The sequence below is a fragment of the Cervus canadensis genome, chromosome 8 (genome assembly GCF_019320065.1).
Source record: "Cervus canadensis isolate Bull #8, Minnesota chromosome 8, ASM1932006v1, whole genome shotgun sequence".
Lineage (NCBI taxonomy): Eukaryota > Metazoa > Chordata > Mammalia > Artiodactyla > Cervidae > Cervus > Cervus canadensis.
In genome coordinates, this window is record NC_057393.1 from 67472706 (window position 1) to 67495662 (window position 22957).

The window sequence follows — 22957 nt, forward strand, 5'->3', positions numbered from 1 at the left end:
CCTTCTGATTTTGCCTCAGTTCGGGGCCTTTAAATGCCCCTGGTGTTGCCCACCTGGATCCGATCTGTACTTTGGGCCAAACTGTCCTCTAGGGACTTTTCCGACACCCCTTGCAGGTGTCCCTGCTCACTCTCCTCCCATCTCCTGGCCAAATCAGTCCCTGCTGGGGACCCTTCCCACAAGGGCCTGCATAAGCCCTTCCTCATCCCCAGAATCCCCGAGTCACTCATGCTGCTTCACGGCTTTCTCCTCACCAGCCAAGAGCTGAAGCAGCGCTCTTCTAGATTCTTCCTCCCTCCCGTGGCATCCCTTCCTAGCTCCCAGCTTCCTGGGACCACCTGAGCTGGATTCTCCCAAGCACATAATGGATCCCTCTTGGTTAGGTCCCCACTTTGATGGTAGGCACGGAAAGGATACAGCCGAGCCTCTTTCTGCCTGTAAATGTGCCTCTGACACCAGGACACAGTGTTTGATAAGGATTTCAGTGATCTTTAAAGTGTGAGAGGAATGGAGCAGAAAAAAATACTAGTAGTGCTAACTAGGAATCAGGAAAGTGCTAAGTACTCTCCATGGAACTCTCTGAACTTCTGCTACATGACTGCAAGGTGAGTATTACCCACATTTCTCAGAGAAGACCATCGGGGCAGAGAGAGGTTAATAACTCCCTTGAAGATCACACAGCTGGTAAATGTCAGAGCTGGAATCCAAACCTCTATGTTCCCTGGCTCCAAATCTCCTGCCTGTCATCAGCTTTATGTACTTCAAGCAAGAACAATTGCAACTGACCAGGAATTATGAGGATGACAGACACCGTGATGAAACCTGGGCTGCCTCAGAAACCCCAATGCACACAGTTGCTCTGCCCAGGCTCCGTCAACACAGCCTCACCTTCATCTCATCTCATTAATCTTGGCATTCTCTTCCCAAAAGCTAACCCAGATCCCAGGGCTCAATCTCCGGGGCCCCAAGGGGGGAAGGAGCTTCCCAGGGCTCCTGGACACCCTTTTAATTAACCCAGATGACCCTCTTCTGACTGAGGCCAGCTGAAGCCCATCACGGTCTCACCAGCTCCCGTGCCACCTGAACTGTAACTCCCAGCTGTGACTCAGCCCACTCACCCGCCAATAAATGTGGTCCCTCCATTTCCCACAAGCTCAGCATCTGCTGGCCGCTTCTCCCTGGCTTGGGGACCCTGAGTGCTGGCTCCTCAGCCCCTGTGTCCAGCAGAGGGCCCGCCAGAAGCACCCAGGGAGTGTCCTGCTACAGCGGGCATCCAGGGGCCTGACTCTGAGCCAGCAGAGACCTGTAGCAGAGTGAACCCTCTGCAGTTCCTTGAAAGTGTTACCTGCCTCACATACCCTTGTTTGGAGCTTCCTCCCTCACCCCCAAAGGGGTGCTGCCCATTCCAGCTACTCATGGGGATAATGAAACTTGCCCATCTGTCATTCTCGTAGCTTAACAACAATGGTGAGCAGCCTGGAAAAGTCTTCATGGACCACGACCCGGAATCCACATTAGATTGGTTAGCTTGATCACGCCACATCACCCAGCAACCTCAACCTTGTTGGTGAGTGTGTGTGTGTGTGTGTGTGTGTGTGTGTAGCCTAGACACCAGATAGTGAACACACAGCCCCCTAAGCAATCTAGGTGGGACAGGCAAAGTTTTTCAATCATGGAGTAATTCATTCATTTGGGAATAAGTACTTTTGAACCGATTCTATCGGGCGCAGGCGGCACAGTGATAAATCAGAGGAGCCAGATCCCTGTCTCAGGGGCTTCTTTCAACTCTGTGTGACATTGCACAATTTGCCATTTGCATTATCAGATATGATCTCACAGCCTGGTGTGCACAGTATCTGGCCCATAGAAGAGTTGAGGAACAAATGAAAGCTTGAATAAGTAAATGAATGATGGATGGGGAGCGGGAGCCAATCAATGGGAACATGGAAGGCGAACATCACAGACTGTCATTCCCATCTTCCAAATGAAAAGCGGCGCTCTGAACAGAGTGTGGCCTGGCCACTGAGAGGGCCTCTGGTGTGTGTCCCTGTCCTTGTCACCCCTGCATGGGGCTCCTTACCTGGCGGGCAGTGGCATCCTGGGGACGTCTTCGGGGTCTCCCGGCGCCTCCGTGAGTGGAGCTTCCATTTCTGCACAAGGAGACAGAGAAGAGGGGTCACTGGGGGTAGTAAATGCCAAGCCCTGGAAAGCAACTAGGGATTGAGGGCAGGGTAGGGGGCTAATGAGGGGGATGGGGGCGGGGTCTGACGGGGCACTGATCCTGGATCAAACCCTGGCCACCGGGCGTCTGGGTAATAAGAAGCAGATGGAGGAGTCCCATCTCAGTCACCTCAGGGTCTGATGTCTTTGGAGAGCTCTGAAGAAAATTAACTTGAGCACAAGACCCTATAAAGCAGTTTGGCCTTCCTGCACCCGATACTCATGAGCACAACGACCTGCTCTTCTCGGCTCTCTGCTAATTGTTTCCTGTCTAGTTCTGAGTGTCTATGCATCCCGGGGGCAGGGACAGTGACCTCTGTTCTTCTTGTGTCACTCACAGAGGCAGACACAGGCAGGACCACTGTCCCTCCATCAGACCCCTCCCTCACCAGCTTCCCTACCCTGCAGCTAATCTGGAAGGCACCAAAGATGCGGCAAGAAGCAGACTGAGATGCCTGCCCAAGGAGCTGCCGTTTCCGTGGAGATGAATGGACGACACACACACAGCTGCCAGTACAGACACCTGGAAAGGGCAGGGGCTGAGCACCCCCGTCCTCGCCACCACCAACGGAGGGAGTTGGAGGGGAAGCCAGAGGTTAACAGGTATGCTCTGGGGCCAGACTGCTGGGCTCCTGGCTTTTCTCAGACCCTGAGCTGTTAACGGTTCCAACCTCTTAGGTTACTGACAGATCAAAGAGGTTGGTGCATAGAAAGAAAGGTGCCTGATCCCCAAGAGTCATCAATAAGTGTTAGCTGTGATTACACTTTCATGGCAAATAGAAGGGGAAGAAGTGGAGGCAGTGACAGATTTTATTTTCTTGGGCTCTAGAATCGCTGTGGATGGTGACTTCAGCCATGAAATTAAAAGACACTTGCTCCTTGGAAGCAATGCTATGACAAACCTAGACAGCATATTAAAAAGCAGAGAAATCATTTTGCTGACAAAGGTCTGTATAGTCAAAGCTATGGTTTTTCCAGTAGTCATGTGAGAGTTGGACCATAAAGAAGGCTGTGTGTTGAAAAATTGATGCTTTTGAACTGTGGTGTTAGAGAAGACTCTTGAGAGTCCCTTGGACAGCAATGAGATCAAACCAGTCAATCCTAAAGAAAAACAACCCTGAATATTCATTGGAAGGACTGATGCTGAAGCTGGAGCTCCGATACTTTGGCCACCTGATGTGAAGTGCCAACTCACTAGAAAAGACCCTGATGCTGGGAAAGACTGAAGGCAAAAGGAGAAGGGGGTGGCAGAGGATGAGATGTTTAGATATCATCACCAACTCAATGGACATGAATTTGAGCAAACTCAGGGTAATAGTACGGGACAGAGGAGCCTGGAGGGCTACAATCCACAGGGTCACAAAGAGTCAGACACGACTTAGCAACTGAACAGAAACAATAATTACATTCCTTTTATAGGTAAGGGACCTGGGCTCAGAGAGGAGGCTAACCTGGTCAAAACCATGGTGGAGGAAGGCTGAGATCTGGACTCCTTTCTCTGAAGCTAGGACTGCAGTTAGAAGCCAGTAGCAGCAGAGTCAAATTGGCCCCTAGATATATTTTACTTGGCTCCAAAGTGATTTTTTCCCCCAATGAATTTGTCACCAATCTTTTGATGAGGCTGATTTCACATGAAAGTCTGTGTTTCTAACTTCTTTTGAACATACTGGAAGGTCTAGCCACACGGGGCCTGTATCGCACAGCTGGCTGTGACTGACTGTCCTGTGCACTCTGGTCCCCACTCCAACGTGCTGACCAGCCACGATGCCAGCTGGCTCCTCACAAGCTTTTCCCCAGCACTTGCCTCCTCATGGTTGTGTAGTCCTGCCACTCAGGGTGAGGGCAAAGGAAGCCACCTGCAAGGTGTCGTAGGATTCGGTATCACCTCTAGTTTGGCAGTAGAGACAGAAGGGCAGGACATCTTCCCGAGGATTCCCGTCAAACTAATGTCGGCTGAGCCCCCGCTGCGTACTGGCGCTGAGCTGGGTGCTTTCACACAGGGAATCACATCCAGTTTTCATAATCAAACTCGGCGTGCATGCTAAGTGGCTTCAGTCGTGTCAGACTTTGCCACACTATGGAATGTAGCCTGCCAGGCTCCTCTGTCCATGGGATTCTCCAGGCAGGAACACTGGCCTGGGTTGCCATGCCCTTCTCCAGGGGATCTTCCCAACCCAGGGATCAAACCCAGGTCTTCTGAGCCACCAGGGAAGCCAAATAGTGACTGCATTTCTTGATGAAGGAAAGTAGGTTCAGAGAGACTGAGTGACTTGAACTTGGACCAGTATGTGGTGGATATGGGATGAGAACTCAGGCCTTTTGATGCAAAGTCTACTCCATGCTGATGTATACAAATTCCCCTGGCAGAGGGAGCTCAGCCACCGTGTGTGTGTGTGTGTCTGTGTGTCTGTGTGTGTGTGTGTCTGTGTGTGTGTGTGTGTGTGTGTGCGTGTGCGCGCACGTGCTGGGGTAGGGACAGATATGCCGTGTTGAAGGGGAGGGCAGAAGAGGACAGGAGGTCAAAGCACATAGGAGGAGGAAGGAAGGAACAGCCCTAAGGGGGAGCCCCTCACTCAGAAAGGGAGGCTGGCACACAGATACTGGGTAGATGAACACTGAGGTGGGCACAGGGTGGCCCCTGGGCAAATCGAGGACATCCCAGAATGAGGTCTGGCAGAAGGCCCTTTGATGCACAGCTCTGAACCCAGCTCACTAGCACCACTTTCCAGGAAGGGACTGTGCATACCCACTTCCACATCCCTTCCGACCAACAACCTGTAGGCTCTCCAAGGGGCTTATCTGTGGCTGTGAGTGGCAACAGTGGGTGTGTGACCCAAGTCTGTTAAATGAAGGAGCTGGTCAACGGCTAAGAAGCCATTGACCGAGTGGGCAGCATTTTGGCTGTAGGTTGCAACCATTAGGGCTATCACTCATTCAATAACAGCAAGATGCCAAGCACAGGTTGGACCCTGGAGATGGAGCGTGCAGCCCAAGATGGACAGGAGCTCTGCCCTCCTGGGTTCACCTTCCAGTGAAGGAGACAATGAACAGAGAAACAGATGAATATATATCCCAGGTGGTGATAAGTGCTATAGAGAAAAGTAAACCAGGGTAAGGAGACAGAGAGTGACAGAAGGTGGTAATGTAAACTCAGGGGTCAGAGAAGTTCTCCGTGTGCAGGGCACGTTTGAGCAGAGAGAACTGACTGAAGTAAAGAAATGAGTCATGGAGAGATCTGGAGGAAGTGTGTTCCAGGCAGAAGGAACAGCAGAAGCCAAGGCTCAGAGATAGGGCTGCATGTGGAGTTTTCAAGGAAGAGGAGAAGGGACAGTGTGGCAGGAGTGACTCGGTCAAGGAAGGAAGGATAAAAAAGTGGTGGGAAAAGCAGATCATTGGGGTGCTGGCAAAGGCATTGAAATTTAGAAGGGCACAGATTCGTGACATTTCCACAGCTTCTTGACAGCCATGACACTCCAGAGCTAGTACAGACGCTGCGGTCAGCCATCGGCTCTCGCGGTCAGGCTCATCCTTAGCTGTGGGGTATGGTGGCTGCTGACAGCTCAGCGCCTCACTAGGAACCGCTCTCAGCTGAAGGAGCTGCCTTGACCAGGGTCATATCCACGCCCCGCAGCAAGGCAGGCCACAAACAGCCCCATTTAATAATAAAGGAAACTGAGACTCAGAGAGGAAAGGGGAATTGCTTTGAACAGGTAAGCCACAGAGGGATTAAATTCCAGGTCCTCTGCCTTCAAGTTCAATGTTGTAGTGTTGTGGCTGTTTAGTCACAAAGTCATGTTGGACTCTTTGCGACCCCATGGACTGTAGCCCACCAGCCTCCTCGGTCTATGGGATTCCCAGGCAAGAATACTGGAGTGGGTTGCTATTTCCTTCTCCAGGGGGTCTTCCTGACCCAGGGATCAAATCTGTGTCTCTTACGTCTACCTGCATTGGCAGGAGGATTCTTTATTGCTGAGCTAACCAGGGAAGCCAGGGTCAATACTTTGGTTCAGTTCATCCTGTATATGTGGCTACTGCTCCTTAGTCGCTTCAGTCATGTCTGACTCTGTGTGACCCTATGGAATGCAGCCCGCCAGGCTCCTCTGTCCATGGGATTCTCCAGGCAAGAGTACTGGAGTGTGCTGCCATGCCCTCCTTCAGGGGATCTTCCCAAACCAGGGATTGAACCCGGGTCTCCTTCATTGCAGGCAGACTCTTTACCACTGAGCCACCAGGGAAGCCCAGGCTCAATACTTTGGTTCAACTCACCCCGTATATATGGAGCTCCTCCTAATTGTGAGACTACAAAACAGAGAACAAGACAGTCCCCATCAACGAAGGAATTTGAACTTTATGTGGGAGACACGTGTTGAGGAGCATCCAGCTGGTTGCAGACTTTGAGAGCTGAGTGGGTGATGGGGGTTCTGTGCCCAGGTAAGGGTTCGGCCCAAAGCAGCCAACCAAGGGTCTGAAGCAGAGGAAGCACGTTGTCAAATCTGGCTGGTCCGAGGGCCCTCCAGCAGCATGTTGAGAAAGACCACGACAGTGAGAAGGTTGGAGGCTGAGGTTCCTCTCTGGAGGCTGTCAGTCACACATCCAACAGAGAGACACTAGGGGTCCCGTTTATGGCCTGGCAGCTTGATAGACAGTGGCGGATGAAAGGAAGGGGGTACACAGGGGAAAGAATGGACAGGGCACAGGATGAACTTGGTGTGGGGTAGGGTCTGGGCTCAGCAACTGTTTTCTGTGAAGGGCCAGTTAGTAAATATCTGAGGCTGTGTAAGCCATACGACCTCTGTCACAACCACTCAGCTCTACGGTGTAGGTGCAAAGCAACATAAGCATGTCCATGTTCCCATAAAAGCGGATTTACTGAAACAGCCTTCCAGTGGGATCCAGGGCTTGTTTGCTTACCCCTGATACAATCTTTACGCAAGCATGCTGTTCTTCCTCCCACCATAAAAAAAGAAAAGAAATGAAAAATCCTCATGGACTCTACTTAGCTCTTTTCCTAGAAAAACTCCCTGATGGAAGGTATCTTCCCTGCTCTCCCCTGGACCACTCCTACCAGGCTCTTAGCCTCTTTCCTGGCTTGATCTCCATGAGGCCTTTCTGTAATAGGTTTGCTAGCCTTCCTCCTTGTTTTATTTTCTCCTTCCAATTTTGTTGTCGTTGTCATTGTCTTATTTAGCTTACTTATTGCTTCCCCTTTCCTTAGAAAGCAAGCTATACAAGGACACGAATATTTTGATCTGCTTCATTCATTGCTATTAATATATTCTCAGTGCCTACAACATGGCCCGGCACATGGTAGGTGCTCAGTAAATACGTGTTGCTCAGGAGATCTTGTGCAGTTCTAGATTTCTGGTCTGTCTTGTAAATGGGAGGATGGCTGCCCCTTTGAGGTGGGCATGTGCTATCCAGACCACCACAGGACCCTACCCCTGGCTAGTCTCACTGCCCTAGGCCACTAGCCTGGCCCCCCTAGGCATCTGAGTTTGAGACCCTTGGTTTGAAATCCCCATGCTGAGGCTCTGGGGCAGGTGTAAACCTTTCGGAGTCCCTGGGGTGGACCCCCAGCTGCCCTGGACAGAGAAGCCTTCCTGCTTCACCCCTGTTGGCAGCCAGGGCCTCCTGGAATGCCCCACATGGCCAGAGCTGAAATACCACCTGCCTGATCATTGCAGCTATTAAAATGCCTGTATCAGTATCAAAGGGAAAATGCCAAGTGGCCACTCACTCTCCCCAGAGAACGCAGCTCCGGTCTGGCCTAGGGTTTAGGGCCCATTCCCTCCCTGAGCCCAGCCCCAGCACTCTTAAAGGGCTCAGGCTCAGCTGGGCCTCTGTAATACGTGGGTGGATCCAAGTCATGGTGTGAGGGAGGGAGCCCAGAGCAGAGGCCAGGTGAGCTCCGACTTCCATAATAATCGTGACCTTGAGCCTGGCACCTCCCCTCCCAGAGAATCTGCAAAATGGGGATATTAGCCTCAGGCCAGGAGACCCAGGTTCGATCCCTGGATCAGGGAGATCTCTTGGAGAAGAGAATGCCAACCTACTCCAGTACTCTTGCCTGGAAAATCCCACGGACAGAGGAGACTGGTGGGCTACAGTCCACAGGGTCGCAAAGAGTTGGACATGACCGAGCAACAGTAACCTCTCAAGTGTTGCTGTGGGAAGTGCCTTGGAAACCAAAAAGTACTTACCAGGTGGACTTATTAAATAGGAGTAATATTAATAGTAATAGTTATCCGTATTCAGCTATATATACTAGGCACTGTGCTAAGTGCTTTAGCATTTAATAATTAATTTTTGATATTAGTGTATGACTCCTATGAAAACCCATCTGCCCTTGGAGGTTGCAATGGTATTCTATTTGGTGTTAGTGCATGCCCCGCTGCTCCCCCCCTTCCAATGAAACATCACTGTCTGTGGGGCATGTGGTGTTGATACAGGCTGGAGCTACCTTTGGGAGTGTTAGGACCTTGGGGTCTAGTCCCAGCATTCCCACTAACTGTGAAGCAAGAGGTGTTACCCCTCTGGGCTTTGGTTTCCTCGTCCATAGAACAGGAATACTATTAGGTATCACTGGACCACACAGGACAGCTGGAGGGATAAGATGAGATGAGACTAGAAAATCGAAAGAGGGCTTCAGATGTGCAGAAGGGTGAGCACCTGCTATGCCAGCCTGTTTTTCTCAGTGACCAGATGAAGGCCACTTCTCTCTTGAGCTGATGCCAGGCCTGCCTCCTCCCACCTGCCACAGTGAGGCTGGCCTGGCCTCATGTACTGCTGCCGACACGTGGTCCTACCCCTCCACCTCCCGGGAAACTCAGACCCCTTCTTCCTACAAGGTGGAGGGTGAGTGAGGGACCTGTCTGCCGCCCTGCCTTTTGACCACAAGAACAAGAAGTTGAAAGAAGGATTTGCCCACTGAAATGACCAAGCTGGGCAAAGCTCTGTGCCAGTGTCTGATTACAATGCCTGGCACAGAGTGTGTGCCCCAGCCCAGCTGCTGGAGTATTCTCCTTACCCCAGGCCATAGCTGCTATGGGGCTGGTGTCCTGCTGGAGACTTGAGGTGGCCCTTTGAGGGCAGGGCCTGGTCCAGTGTCACTGATCCACACTTGAACCAAATTACTTACTTTTAGGCCTGCACCCCCCATCCCAGATCCATCCCTGTGGTCCCACGTGGGCTCTGGCCTTGGCATGGGGGGAATTCAGATAGAAAAGAGGGCAGGGGAGGGCAATCCAAGGAGAAGCAAAGGCTGGATCCCAGAAAAGGCAGGAGATGGACAGAGGGATTTGTTAAGGGGACGGGCCCGCGTGTGGCTGCCTGCCCCTGAGCGCAGGCAGCTCAGTGGGATGAAATCAAAGTAGAGGAAACCGAGACACTCAGCCTACACCCACACAAACTGGACTCGCCCTGTCTGCTCTGGGAGACTGTGTGCTGGGGGCCAGAAGCGGGTGCCCTGGGGCAGTCTGAGAAACTGTCTTCTTCCTTCCTCCCCCATTCTCTTTGTGCAAGGGACTTGGCGTCTGATCACAGACTCCCAGGGCCACGAAACAGGGGACTCTCTAGATGCCATGAGCTGCTGCTGCCTCCCCATTTCACCAGAATCACAGAGAGACATTGCTTTAGGCTCTGCAGGCCAGAAAACTTGGGGATAGAGGTGCACGCCCCGGTGTGAACTTTCCAGCCTTCGTATGAGAAAGTTCTTCCAGCTCAGCAAAGACTCTGCTGCAGCCTCAGGAGACAGGAAACAGGATGGGCGCTGGGTTAGCATGAGGCCTAGGACCTCCAGTTTCGGGGGGCCTGAGGTCATCTCTACATCCAGTGCAGGATGAAGCAGGGTCCCCCACAGTAGAGTGGGGAGGGACTGGAGGCAAGAGTGCTGGGATGGAGATCAGAGCCTCTCCCCCACTTTCCCACTCACGAGTGGGTATCGAGCATCTCTGTTTGCAGAGCCATGCAAAGTGCTGGGGCCCCACGTGTGAGCAGGGCAGACACGGAGGCTGCCCTCATGGGGCTTACTCTCTAGGGAGGGGCACCACACATCAGCGTGAAGCAGCCCCTGTCATCAGAGCTCTGGCAGGAGGGGTGAGGTGTCGCGAGCCCGTCCGGGGGCACTGACTCGGCTGGTGCATCAAGGGAAAGTGACAGCTGAGCTGACATCTGAGGATGCCAGCCACCTGCCAGGGGAGGGGCCCAGGTATGGGGGAAACGGCCAAGATCTGATACAATAAGGTGCTTCTCAGAAACCAGGCAGCAGTCTTACGCATATTAACTCACTCAGCACTCACAGAAACCCACCCACGAACGAGGAAACTGAGACAGAGATAGGTGAATTAACTAGCACACAGCCAAGAACAGCAGAGGCAACATCTGAACATGGCTCTGCACCCCTGACCCTCTCTCCCTGTGCCTGTCCTAAGTGGGTGGGCGAGTGGGGAGATTGACTCTTTTCAGGAGACTGCAACATCTATTCCTGGAGTGCCAGGCACTGCTCAAAGCGCTTGTTTTAACTTTCTTTAATCCTAAAAACAACACACGTAAGAGGGTGATACTCTTACTATCCTTAACCCCATTTTATAGAGATACAAGCCAAAGCACAGAGAAGTTAATCCACTTGCCCAAGGTCACACAGTCAGTAATTAGCAGAGCTGGGCTTGAATCCAGCAATCTGGGTCCAGAATCTGTGCTCTTAGCCATGACCACATACAGCCATTTGGCTGGACCCTAAGAGAAGGTGAACCATGAGGCTACAGAGGGTGGCAGGGGCCTCCCCTCAAGAATCGCAGTAAGAAGCAATATGAAGTCACTGAAGGGCTGTAATCAGAGAACTGGGGTGATCATACTTAGAATTTTTGAAAGACTATCCTGGCTGCCATGCAGATGATGAAGGGGGCGGGGCAGAGTGAAGAAGGGCAGATGAGTGGGGTCTCCTGCCATGGCCTGGGAGAGCCAAGGGCGGCTTGGGTGGCTCGAGGCAGGCATGACACACAGAAGAGGATGACTCTGTGGGAGGCTGAGAAAGTTCAGTCCGTCCTGGAGTCAGGACGTGCAGTGCTGGGTGTGCAGGGGCGGATGTCCTGCTAGCTTAGAGACACTGAATTTGAGGTGCTTTCAAGACATGCTGGAGGAGTGGGATGGCAGTGTAGGATGGACCTGGAGCTCTGAGGAGATGAAGAACACATACAACATTACAGCCCGAGCTGTCTAATCCTGGAGCAGCCAGCTGCATAAGGTAGTGATCTCCTCGTTACTGAGGGTGTGCAAGTCTGAGAACCAGGGATGTTTTGGGAACTCATTCCAGCACATGACTCCTTTCCTTCTAACACTGATTCCATGAGTAGGGAGATGCTGGAGGTGGCAGGACCACTCTCACTTCCCATGTCACTTCCCAAGTCTCCCCCTCCCCAGCTCCCAGGGAAGTCACTTAGGCTGTTTCTGGGAGAACCCCAGCTGATGCCCCTTTAACCAGCCCCCTTTCTTCACCCCTGTTCCCAGAGGTCACGCTTCCTGTCCTGCCTCACAGGCCACCTTGTCAGAACAGGATCTGATGCAGAAAACCTCCAAGTGGTGGCTGAAGAGGCACCTTCACGGGGCCTCTGTAGTGTACAGGAGACTGCAGGTGTAAAGTCCCGAGGATGGCAGAGCCCCACGTCCTGTGACAGCCTTTGTGGGGAAGATGTGTCCTCTGGGGGCAGTAGGGCCTCCCTGGCTGAACTTAAAAAACAGGTAGGAATGAGCAGCCTGGCAGGGGGCAGGGTGGACCAGAGCTGCCCATGGCAGCTTATGAGCTGAGCTAAGGAAAGACAGAGACTTCGCTTGGAGGCCAGGGAAGGTGGGGACGAGGGAAAGGTGAAGAAAGGGGGCTGAGGAGGCCCAGTCCATGTAGACTCCGGCCATGTGAGGTTTTGGGAAAACCCACAATAGCCTCCAGGAGGGGAGTCAGAGGTCCAATGTCTCCCGGAAAGGCTGTGCCCAGCCTCTCAGGCGGGCAGTTCTGCCCCTTTGTACTTCACTTGCCCTCCCCCTTTGAAGGACTGGAGGAGTCCTTGCTGCCAACAGCCACATCCCTGCCCTTTGGGGCACAAAGAGATTTTGCAGGGAGGCCAGCACCCCAGGCAGGAGGTCTGTAGACAGCAGACGGGAGTGCCCACTTGAGGCTGCTGCTGGAGCCTGCCTGCCAAGCAGACAACACGTGGAAGAGCCAGGACCCCAGCCTGCTCCGGCCCTCCCAGCCCCTCTCTGCACCCGGGCCTCAGCTTCCCTTGGAGGAGCTCGCTGACTTTCTTTCCAGTTTACTGAGGACTCAATAAGACTGCTTCTGGGAGGGGAAGAATCCAACCAAAAGAGGTGGGAGAAGCATTCCTAAGGCTTCTCCTGTAACCACCTTCCTTCTGGATGGATAACAAACTCTCAGCTGATTTTATTCTTTGAAAAACTAAGACCAGGGAACTTCCCTGGTGGTTTGGTGGCTAAGAACACACTTCTCAATGCCGGGGACATAGGTTCCATTCCTGATCGGGAACTGAGATCCCACTGCTAAGATGCTGCAGGGCAACTAAGCCTGTGTGCCTCAATGCAGGGCCTCTGCAGCCAAAGGCGGGGGGGGGGGAGGAAATATATATATATATATATATATATATATATATATATATGTATAGCAAAACCAAGAACACTAGTGGTAAGGAGCCTGCCTGCCAATGCAGGGGATTTAAGAGACACTGGTTTGATCCCTGGGTGGGGACGACCCCCTGGAGGAAGACACAGCAACCCACTCTAGTATTCTTGCCTAGATAATCCCATGGACAGAGGAGCCTGGTGGGCTACAGTCCATGGGGTCGCAAGGAGTCAGACATGACTGAAGTGACTTAGCATGGACACACAAGACCAAAACCAAAACCCAACACCCTGCTCCAAAAACAATTAACCCCAATGCTTCCCCTTCTTTAACCCTCCCATACTTTCAAACCATGCAGTGCGTGGTAGGACTGTTACTGAATCTCACTGTGACCCTCATGACTGCCACCATCAGCCCCTGAAGCACTGCTCTGGACTCAGGCCAGGGGCCCTGGGTAAACTGCACAGGGTGATCCTGGCTCAGGGGAACAGATACAGTTTCTGTCTCTGTCTCTTTTGATAAAAATGAAGTACAATTTTGAACACACCAAAATGGTTAGTTAAAAGAAATATTTATAAAAATAAGTGCAATGTTTGCTACAGAGCAACTTGGGAGGGACTGTCAACTGTGGAGCTTGTTAGACAACCCACTGCCAGATCCTGCCCACAGGGATTCACATCAGGGTTTAGGGAAGAGGGGTCAGCCCTGGTATATTTTAAAAGTCCTGCAGGTACCATTATGCAGCTGACTCATCACCAGTCCAGGGGTAGGCCTTTGAGGGTGTGCAGACATGAGAGAAGGAGGGGAGAGTCACTTTTAAAAGTTAAGTTTCTAGAGGACTTTTATCCTTATTTTGCCCCAAAACACTCAAGAAACTGCAGAGGCAGTCAGATAGATGCACATTATAAAGGAAGGCAGCAGGGCAGAGGAGGGAGAAAAAAAGTGAGGGCAGAGTGATACAGCAGGGCTGAGATAGGGACTTGTGCAGAATCTTCTTCCTGAAGGACTCTGCTCTGCCTGGGGATGACTCCCAGATTTGGGGCTAAGCTTCCTTAGAGGACAGTTCAGTGTCCAAAGGACAAGACCCAGCCCCTCCCTCCTGGAAGCCCAAACATTCTGGAAGCCAAGGCTGGACTGGGACTTTCCTGAGGGTCCTCATCACCAAGACTTGATGTAAGCCTCGGTGCCATTCTTAAAACAAAGATGGTAATGTGAGCTGACATCAGGTCAGCTCGGTCAATGCCACCTCTGTGACAAACCAAACTGAACAGTCCCTGAGCCTGGCCTCTGTGACCTGCCTCAGCTGACTTAGTGGTACTTTATACAGATCGTCTATACGTGTGGCTCTGAATGCCAGCTCTGGGGCCACACTACCTGGGTTTCAGGCTCTGCTACTTACTAGCAGCAATGTGACCTTGGGAAAGTAAAGCAACTTCTCTGGGCCTCCACATTCTTCTCTGTAAGAAGCGAATAGTAAACATATAACCACTTCATAGGATTATTGTGAGAATTAATTAATAGATGTGGTCTTTTCCAAAGAGTTGGCTCTCTGCATAGAACAAGTTGCTCTGCAGCAAACATTACACTTATTTTTATCAAGTTTAACTAAACATTTTGGTGTGTTCAAAATTGTACTTCATTTTTATCAAAAATTCTATTTACACTTAAAAAAAAGTTGTGGACATGAGGCAGCCTCATTTTGTCTCCACCAGTGATGAGTGAGGCTGTAATGGTTCCAGTTGTTATTATCTGAATCCTGCAACAACACTATTAAGAGGATGTTGTGCCCATTTTTCAGGTTGGGGCACTGAGACTCAGGTCATACAACTAGGTAATGGCAGAGGAGGGATGCTCCCAGCTGCTCTGTCCAGGTGAGGACACATCACACTGAGCCATCCCCACTCTCAGCTGGGACCTGGGGTGCAGCTCTGACTCAGGAGGAGTTCCTCAATTCAGCCTCTACTGACTGCTGCAAAACACCAGCTCCAGGGCACACCCCCTTGAGCAAATGCTGGGCAGATAGCTGGGTCTGGGTTGGGGGAGTGGGTAGAAGATAGCTGACTTCTGAGATGGCTTCACTGGCCTCTGGCAGTGGGACCTTAAATCAGCAGCTAATTGGTGAGGGCTGCCTACTCTGTGCAAAGCCTCAGGCTAGCCTCAGTGAAGGACTGGAGACCAGCAAGCTCTTGCCCCTGCCCATTGGGTTGTATGTGATCAAATGGAGAGATAAGATGTTGAAAGGCAGTGGAGAGGAGGGCTCACTGCACAATGTGTCTGAATCTAAGCCATGGTTGGCAACAGATTTTATCTTGTGCATTGACTCCAGTAGACTGGGAGTGGCCACCTGGAGAGCTGTGTTGAGAAGGATTCTGAAACCTAGGTAGGCTCAATGGGCATGTGTTGAGTGATTAGTAATGCCTGCTATGGTTCTAGGGTAAGAGAAGTCAGCACGTGCCCTATTTTCCTTCTCTGAGTTAGATACTTGGCACGGCCAGGCAGTTCTTCAGGAAGTCAGTGGGGGAAGGGCCATTTTGGGTCAGGGTGTTTTGGGAAGACTTTCCAGAGGCATGGGGGCAAGTCTGGAATAAGGGGGAAAGGCATCTCTCTGAGAGTGTCAAGTTGTGAGACTACGCATAAGGCAGACGGCCTTTTGATTCGGATGCTTTGACTTTTTCCCACCGTCTTCCTATGAGGGCTGGGAGTCCTCAGTGTGGTTTGGAGCTATTTGCTAGTTTTAAGGCTTTCAGAGAAGCTATGAAACTTTAACAACTCTCCCTAGTTTTATCTCTAGTAAATATTGCTCTGTATTTTTTAAAAATTAGAGTCAGGAAATAGTTCTTTGGCTTTTTTTCCTTAAGCTATGCTGCACAGCTTGCATCTTAGTTTCCCAACCAGGGATTGAACCCAGGTCCTTGGCAGTAAAAGCACTGAGTCCTAACCACTGGACTGCCAGGGAATTCCCCAATAGCTCTTTGTCTTGAATGTCAACTCTTGCTAGCGGGGTAGTGGTTTCCTGCGTTGAAGAGGATTCTAAGGCTGTATGTAAGCTCAGTGAGAAAGTGTGTGGCAAGTGATTAATAATGTCTGCTGAGGGCTAAGAAGTGGAGACTGAAGCACACATTTGCCTTGTCTTGGCCACCACCTGGCCAGACAAATACTATTGTCCAGAAAGGAGAAGGAGTGGTGTGGAAGAGAGATGCCTGCTGGAGACGGAGGTCCTAACTCCAGGTTCATCTGATGCCTGGTGTGACGCTTTGGACCTGTTTTCTCATCAGTAGAGTGAGGGGACTAGACTTCAGGGTCTCTAAGGGTCTTTCCTCTATTAAAACTAGTCATTTAAGACTAGTCATTTACTCACAGCATGAAAAGAGGGGTAGTTTTAAGACTGACTCAGGGGAGCGCTGGCTGCATCTGAGGACACCTGGATCTAAGGTCTGTCCATTAACTGAGGTCCAGGCACCTGGGATGCTCACAGGACACTACACAGGTCTCGCCACACACACATTCTCTGTTTAAGAGCCTGCTCCTGCCCCATCTCAGTGCTTCATTCCCAAAGGACCCCATCCAGAGCCCCAATCTCTCAGCTACTGCTTTGATCTCTCCTCCAAATGTCCCTGGAAAGAGTTCAGTAAGGGGCTCCTGTACACACTCTATAAATGTGAGGCTTTCCTCTTGTAAGGGTTGTTATTATTATTTTTAGGGATGAAAGAGTCTGCCTGGGGTTCCTCGACATTTTAGCCTGGAAATTTCAACCACTTCCTCTCCCAGGGGATTCTTGGAGTGGAAAATGCCATCAATACCCAAAGGACTGAATCAGAGACAGTGGGATGGAGGTACAGTGATATCAGTCTTCTTATCTGTAAAATGGGGTAATGAGCATGTCAATCCTTAGGGAAGTCATGAGGACTGAAAGAGATAATGTGCATGGCACTGGCCATTGTACATACCCTATAAACACAAGGCCCTCCTATCAGAGTTGCTGTTACTCTTATGGTTGGGGAAGGGGAATCAGCCTGGCCTCCCTCAGCATTCACCTTGAAGGTGGCTGACACCCCCTTGCTCCCCCTCAGCCTGTAAAATGGATTTGGCAAGTTTGAATTCCATCCTCTTCTATGTCATCGCACACTGTCTGCCCAGCCCTAGGTGACATCTGATTTCCTCCATTTGGGACATTCCATTTTTTTTTTTTTCTCACAGCAAGCAAATCAACTAACGGGCAGCTGGAGCGCTCATTAAGGGTCCCAGACCGGGAGAGAGGCGCTGATGGGGGAAGAGCTGGAGCTGCGGTCTGGAAGCCACACTCCCAACTCCCCTGAGCGGGCGCCCGCCCCCACACTCCTCTCCTGGCGGCGACCCACCCTCCTCCCAGTAGCTCAGATCACTCAGATCGCAGCCTCTGCTCACATCTGCCCTTGCCTCCCCTCATTCCAGGCTTCTCTCCTGTGGAGTCCCCTCAGCCTGGCCTTCCCTCTTCCTCCTGTCTCCCAGACACGCCTCCACCCCCAGCATGCTAATTTCCCCACTGGGATGGGTGGTGAGCATGTGCCCCTGGACCTCTGCCTCCAGGCCATTGCCCAGGCTGTGTGCTTCCCCAGCATGGCCCTGCCCATGGCCCTTCCTCCATCCTCCAGGGAGTGACCCAGGCTCACGGCTCTAGAAGGGATTGCCTTTGTCTGCCCCATGCTCCAGGGAGCTCTCCAGAAGCACTTGTGACCTGATGTGGTGATACCTTTTAGTGCAATGTTCCATCTGCCATCTCCTGAGAGCCCCACAGCAGCCCCAAGAGGAAGGCAGGACCAGGGCTTCACAGAGAAGGGATATGAGGTGAGGGCGTGTGTCGTAGCTTGCCTGAGGCCACACGCCTGGGAAGGCCCAGCTGAAATCCTGGCACACGGGGTGCCTTTGGGCCCTCGTGGGCAGGAATCCTCTGCATACCCATTTCACAGACTCATTCCACAGCAAAACCATCCCCCTGTCCTCACCTGGGAGTTTCCACTGGACCCAGTTCTCACCTTTCTCCTCACTCTGCTCTTTGTTCTGACCTGGGAGAACAGACCACGGAGAGGAAAGGGTGGAGGAGAGGAAAGCGTGGAGTTGCTCCTGAACACCTTTGCTGGCCCAGACGCTGCCTGCTTCAGGCACAGCATCATCCCACAGATCTTTATTCGGTGACGCCCAAGTTCTAAGGCTGCACTGTCCTGCCTTCTGGCCACTCAGGTATCTATTGAGCAGTTATATGAAAGGTGGCTTACTGTGACTGGGGAACTACATTTTAGATTTTATTTAATTTTAATTAACTAATGAGTCACATGTGACTAGTGCTTACTATACGGGACAGTGCAGCCTTGAGAGAGTCCCCTCCAGAGCCACTGGCCTGCAGGCCCCTCCAGGAGAGGGCTCCTGAGGTCATCGCCATATAGACCAGGTCACCTGCCCCCTCCCCCACAGGACCGCTCCCTCCCTCTGTCCCAGAGCCCTCTGCTACTGACCTCAGGTCCCACCACTGACGCTGCCATTTCCATTCATTCCTCTCTGTCTCCACAAGTGCCCCAGGCCAGGTCACTGTCCTCTTTGGTCCATATTAACCTCCTATTTGGCGTCCCTGCTCTACCTGGCTCTTCATCTCATCCTGTGTACATCACTGCCTTCCTCAAGATCCCTCCATGGCTCCCCATTGCTCTTACAAAGATCAAAGTGTCCCTAAGGCCCCTCGTGACCTTGGCTACCTGTCTCTCTCTCTGGTTTTCAGCTTCCAGAAGCTGTTCCTTTTGCCCCATCCTCATCCCCATTTGCCTGGAAACCTCCTAGTCACCCTGTAAGTCTTCACTTGAAAAATCACTTTCCCAGGGAGCCACTGCCATCAGGAGCCCTAGACCTTCTCTGCTTCCATTCTCATAGCATTTTCCACATGATGTGGTCACTGTCCACTCCCTTCTCTGTGTCCTATTTGCCTGTAAGCTTGAGAGGGCAGAAATGTGCCCCCTGCCCCACAATGCCTGACTCACAGCTGGCTCTCAGGTTCACTTTCGGAATAAGTGCATGAGGGTGGACAATGGAAGGTGGCAGACAGCCTGGGGAGAGCACTGGGGCGGAGTCCCTGGAAGCTTCCTCTAGTTTAGGATCTTGCCACGTGACCCTGGGAAATCTACTGCCCCACTCTGAGCCTTGGTTCCCCCATCTGTAACATGGGGGTCTGACAGCCAGTAGGAGTTTAGACAGGAAGGCTCAGCCTGGCAGATAATAACACTGTCAGCCCCAAGGTCCTGAGAGCTTGAGACTTGGCCTAGCTAAGTCTTAAGCAGAGGAAGCCAGGATTGAGGAAAGGGCAGGGGCACGCCCTGGCCAGCAGGAGGGGCCAGGAAGGGGAGACGATGGAGAGAGGAACTGAGCAGCACACTCAGGGTCAGATGTTTGTCCCTCAGCAGCCAGGACCCCGGGGATACCTGAGGCAGCCTTCACGTCCCAACACCCTCCCTACCACGCAGCAGTTTTCCCTCTGCACTGCCAACCAGCCAGCACAGGCCGTCTGCCGGCACTGCGGAGTCCACCGGCTTCCCCCCAGAGTCCCAGAGGACCGTGGGTGGCTTGATGGAGCCCTCCGGCTTCCCTGGGGCCCGGCAGGGCGTGGGAATGAGCTGACGGCAGCAGTCACGGGTGCACCTCTGGCATCAGTAAACGTGCTCTGCTCTGGCCCTCTGACCTCACTCTCCGTGATTGCCCCGGAGGGCTGCTTCGGCAAGTGCCAGCCTTTGCCTGGTAGAGGCACCAAGAAGAGCCTGGCTGTAGGGTGCTGGGGCATCGTGTCAGTATGGCCGCGGCACCGCTGCAGTTAGAGCTGGGCTCCCGTTTACCATCAGCAACACCACTGTGATGGCAGAGTGGGGCTCAGAGGGCTTAGGGTGTGTGCCTCAGGTGGCACAGCTTCTAAGTAGCAGAGTGGGGACGAAAGCCAGGCCTGCTGGGCTCTCCTCCTGCTCTTCATTGTTTCACACACCACCTCCTACTAAGGAAGAGATGCACCCCCAGTTCTTCCCCTCGGAAACTGTCCATGGTCAGCCTGTTCCAGGAGTTCTTCCCAGACGGCCGTGGCCTTTATCTGTGGATCCTCCCCTCATACAAGGCCCTGGGTCCCCTGAGCTGTCCACATCCTCAGACGTCACCTGGCCTCATGGTCTCCTGGCCAGTCGCTAGTCGGGTGGGACCCCTGAGACTGTGTGTCCCTACTTTCTGTGGACTGTGGGTCTCTTCATGACTCTCGGGATTGTCCTGGCTAAGAGACACTAGTGGCTTCTAACACACTGAGGTTCAAGGATATTTTGGGAATGGGAGAAAGCTTGGCATCCTTTTCCCGGAAAGACACACAGACACAAAATGTTGGGGACCATTCCAGGGGACCAGGGACAACAAATACAGCTTCAGAACAAGACCGTAAGGGCTTATTTGTGCTCAAGGACAGCAGAGCCGAAACAACCAACACCTGGGCCCTAGCGGTCTGGGCAGAGACCAGCCCACCACCTCCTGCAAGGACTGCTCCCTGTCCCCCTCAGCCCCTGGGATAACTCACTCCTCTCTCTTCCCAACAGAATATGGCAATAAAAGGCAGCACTGATCGTCGAGGGATGGATGGGGAGGGCTGCGGGGGCCCAGCAAGCCTCGGCCCGGGGCCACCGGGCTCAAGTCCCGCCGCGTGGGCGCTGGGCGGCTCTCACACCGCCCTGGCGAGGAGCCGGGAGGGAGAAATGGACCTGGCCGCCTTTGCGCGCCTCCGCGCCTAGCCTTCCTCCACCTGCCCCGCGCGCTCAGGGCGCTCCCGGCGCGGTACGTGGAGGACGCCTGCTCTAGGCGGGAGGCGACGGGTCCGGCGCTAACCGCCCAGGTCCTCCTGCCCACTGGTAGGGCAGCGTCCGTCCCTGGCCCCATCCCTCCCGTAAACAACTGGGGCGAGGCCAGGGCGCACCGCGCGGCGGAGAGAGCCCACGGGCACTGGCTGGTCCAAAGTTGGAGGCTGCGCGAGGGGGCGCCGCGGGGAGGGAATAAAAGGCAGCAACAAAGAGCACAGACCTCATCCAGCAGTTGGTTGACTCGTCCCAAAATAGCCGGCTCCATTTGCTGCTCCCCACGCTCCGCTTCCAGGCGCAGCACCCGGGCCTGCAGCTCGACCGTCCGAAAGTGGGCGAGCAGGCTGACCGCCAGCGAGCAGAGAGCCAGCGCCAGCAGCCCGCAGACCCAGGGCTCGGCAGCCGAGCGCAGCGCTCCGCCGGCGCCACCGCCAGCGCCACTGTCCCGGGCGCGCCCAGCTCCCCAGGGCCGCGGGCACCGGCGGCTGTCGCTTTGCCGGAGCGCTCCGCTACCATCCCCTCGCGTCTTGAGAACCAATAAATAAATAAATAGAATAAATAAAGGCGAGAGCCGCTGCCCCAAAGCGCGATCTCAAGCTCCGGGGCAGTGGGGGAAAAGGCTTGTGTCGCTGGATAAACGTCCCTTTCCTTTGCTCTCGGCAAAGAGGATGGAAAAAAATAGCAGCTGGGGGTAGGGGGGCCGGGGGGAGCAAAAGAAAAAAAAATACAACCAGCAGTAATCAGGGGGTACACCCAGGTGAAAAAAAAAAAAGTTGCTTCGAAGAACGTTCCAAGTCCAGGAAAGTTAGGGAAATCTGGCCGGCTCTCCTTTCTGCCCCGTCTTTCCCTTCAAGTATCTGCAGTCCGGAGTTGGTTCAGCACTGTCTGTCCTTCTTGGTGTTTCCCGTCGCCCGGGCGAGCCAGTTTCAGTCCCGGGGCGAAGGGGTGCACATGGAGGGCCCCATGGGCAGAGGTGGGTCGTGGCCGCAGCCGAGGAGCGCTGGGGCCGATTCCGGCGCCTCTGTAACTTGACACACGAGCTGCGGCTGCACGGATCGGATGAGCAATCCGTGCTACTTCCCAAACTAATCTCTCCCGCCCCCCTCCCTTCTCCTCCTCCCCTCTCCTCCTCCACCTCCTGCGGGGCCGACGGCTTGGATTTGTTTATTTATGCAAACTCGCCCGGGGTGGGGGGCGTGGTGTGCAGGACCCGCTGCCCCAACCCACCGGCCACGGGAGCCCCTCTCCGGCGCTCCCGGTCCCCTTTGAAGTGACACTTGGAATTATTTATAGGCAGGAAGGGGGGGTGGAGTGGAGCTGGGGCTTGCTTCTCCCCCTTTCTCCCAATCCACACGGAGGGTCCTCTTTGCCTTCCTGCTAAGTCAAGGGTCCAGGCATCACTCTGCTTTCCGACAAGTCAGCACAGCCAGTCTTTGTGATCCTCCAAGGAACCCAGTTGAGTTACTGTCAGGGATCTAGATGGATGTCTATCTCCTGAGCGGGACTGTCTGATTCCCTTCAGCTGCTGCTGGGCACCCCCTGTCATGTCTCATCTCCTCTCTTCCTCCCCAGACTCCCGCTCAGCACCTCCATCTGCCCCACAGCCTTTGGTGGGGCTCACTTCACCAATCACAGCTTTACTCTGGGGTGAAAGGTCAACCCTCTGGGGTGGGGGGTGGGGCAGCAGAACTGGTGCCCTTGTCTCTCTTTCAGGACCAGGTACAGGTGAATACAAACTGAGCAGACGGTTATTTCAGGGTATCCAATAGACCAGTCAGTCGTCCCACCTGCCGGTCCTGACCCCTCCTCTTGTTGTCTGCTGTGGGTCTGAGACTCATTCCAGCCCCTGCTGTCAGACCAGCCTGCCCCAACCATTGCAGCCATTAAAGGTGAGCCATTCTCTCCTTGGCTCCCTTCCGCTATCATTTCCTGTGGTCCAGTAGAGAAAGCTGCCTGAAGGCCATTTTGTAGTTTCCTTTCTTCTCTTGTCACCTCTCCCATTTTAAGTAACATTTGTATCCCAAAGAGACTTTATCTCCTTGCACCTCTTGACATTCCCGGGAATGAGGAGGTGGCGGGATTGAGTTTATGGAGAAAGCTTACTTCCCAGGAACATCGAGAAGGGATGGGGGGATAAAAGATTGGTTCCTGAAATGTAAAACAGAGGTGGGTAGTGGGTATGGTGACAGGAGCATTTCTGTGATTCAATTTTAGAATAACAGGGTTGCCAACTGTACATTTTATATATTGACCTGATCAATACTAACATATAATC

At 53.1% G+C, this 22957-nt stretch overlaps 1 protein-coding gene across 1 annotated transcript in view; it reads right to left on the reverse strand.

Moving 5' to 3' along the window:
• COL13A1 (collagen type XIII alpha 1 chain) overlaps nt 1–21786 on the reverse strand; it is a 150334-nt gene extending 128548 nt beyond the window's left edge. Inside the window, 3 exon segments of the mRNA XM_043476738.1 lie at nt 2081–2150; nt 20906–21069; nt 21072–21786. Coding sequence (XP_043332673.1) covers nt 2081–2150; nt 20906–21069; nt 21072–21198 — 361 coding nt within the window. The 5' untranslated portion in view covers nt 21199–21786.
• Between the last annotated feature and the right edge of the window lie 1171 nt (nt 21787–22957).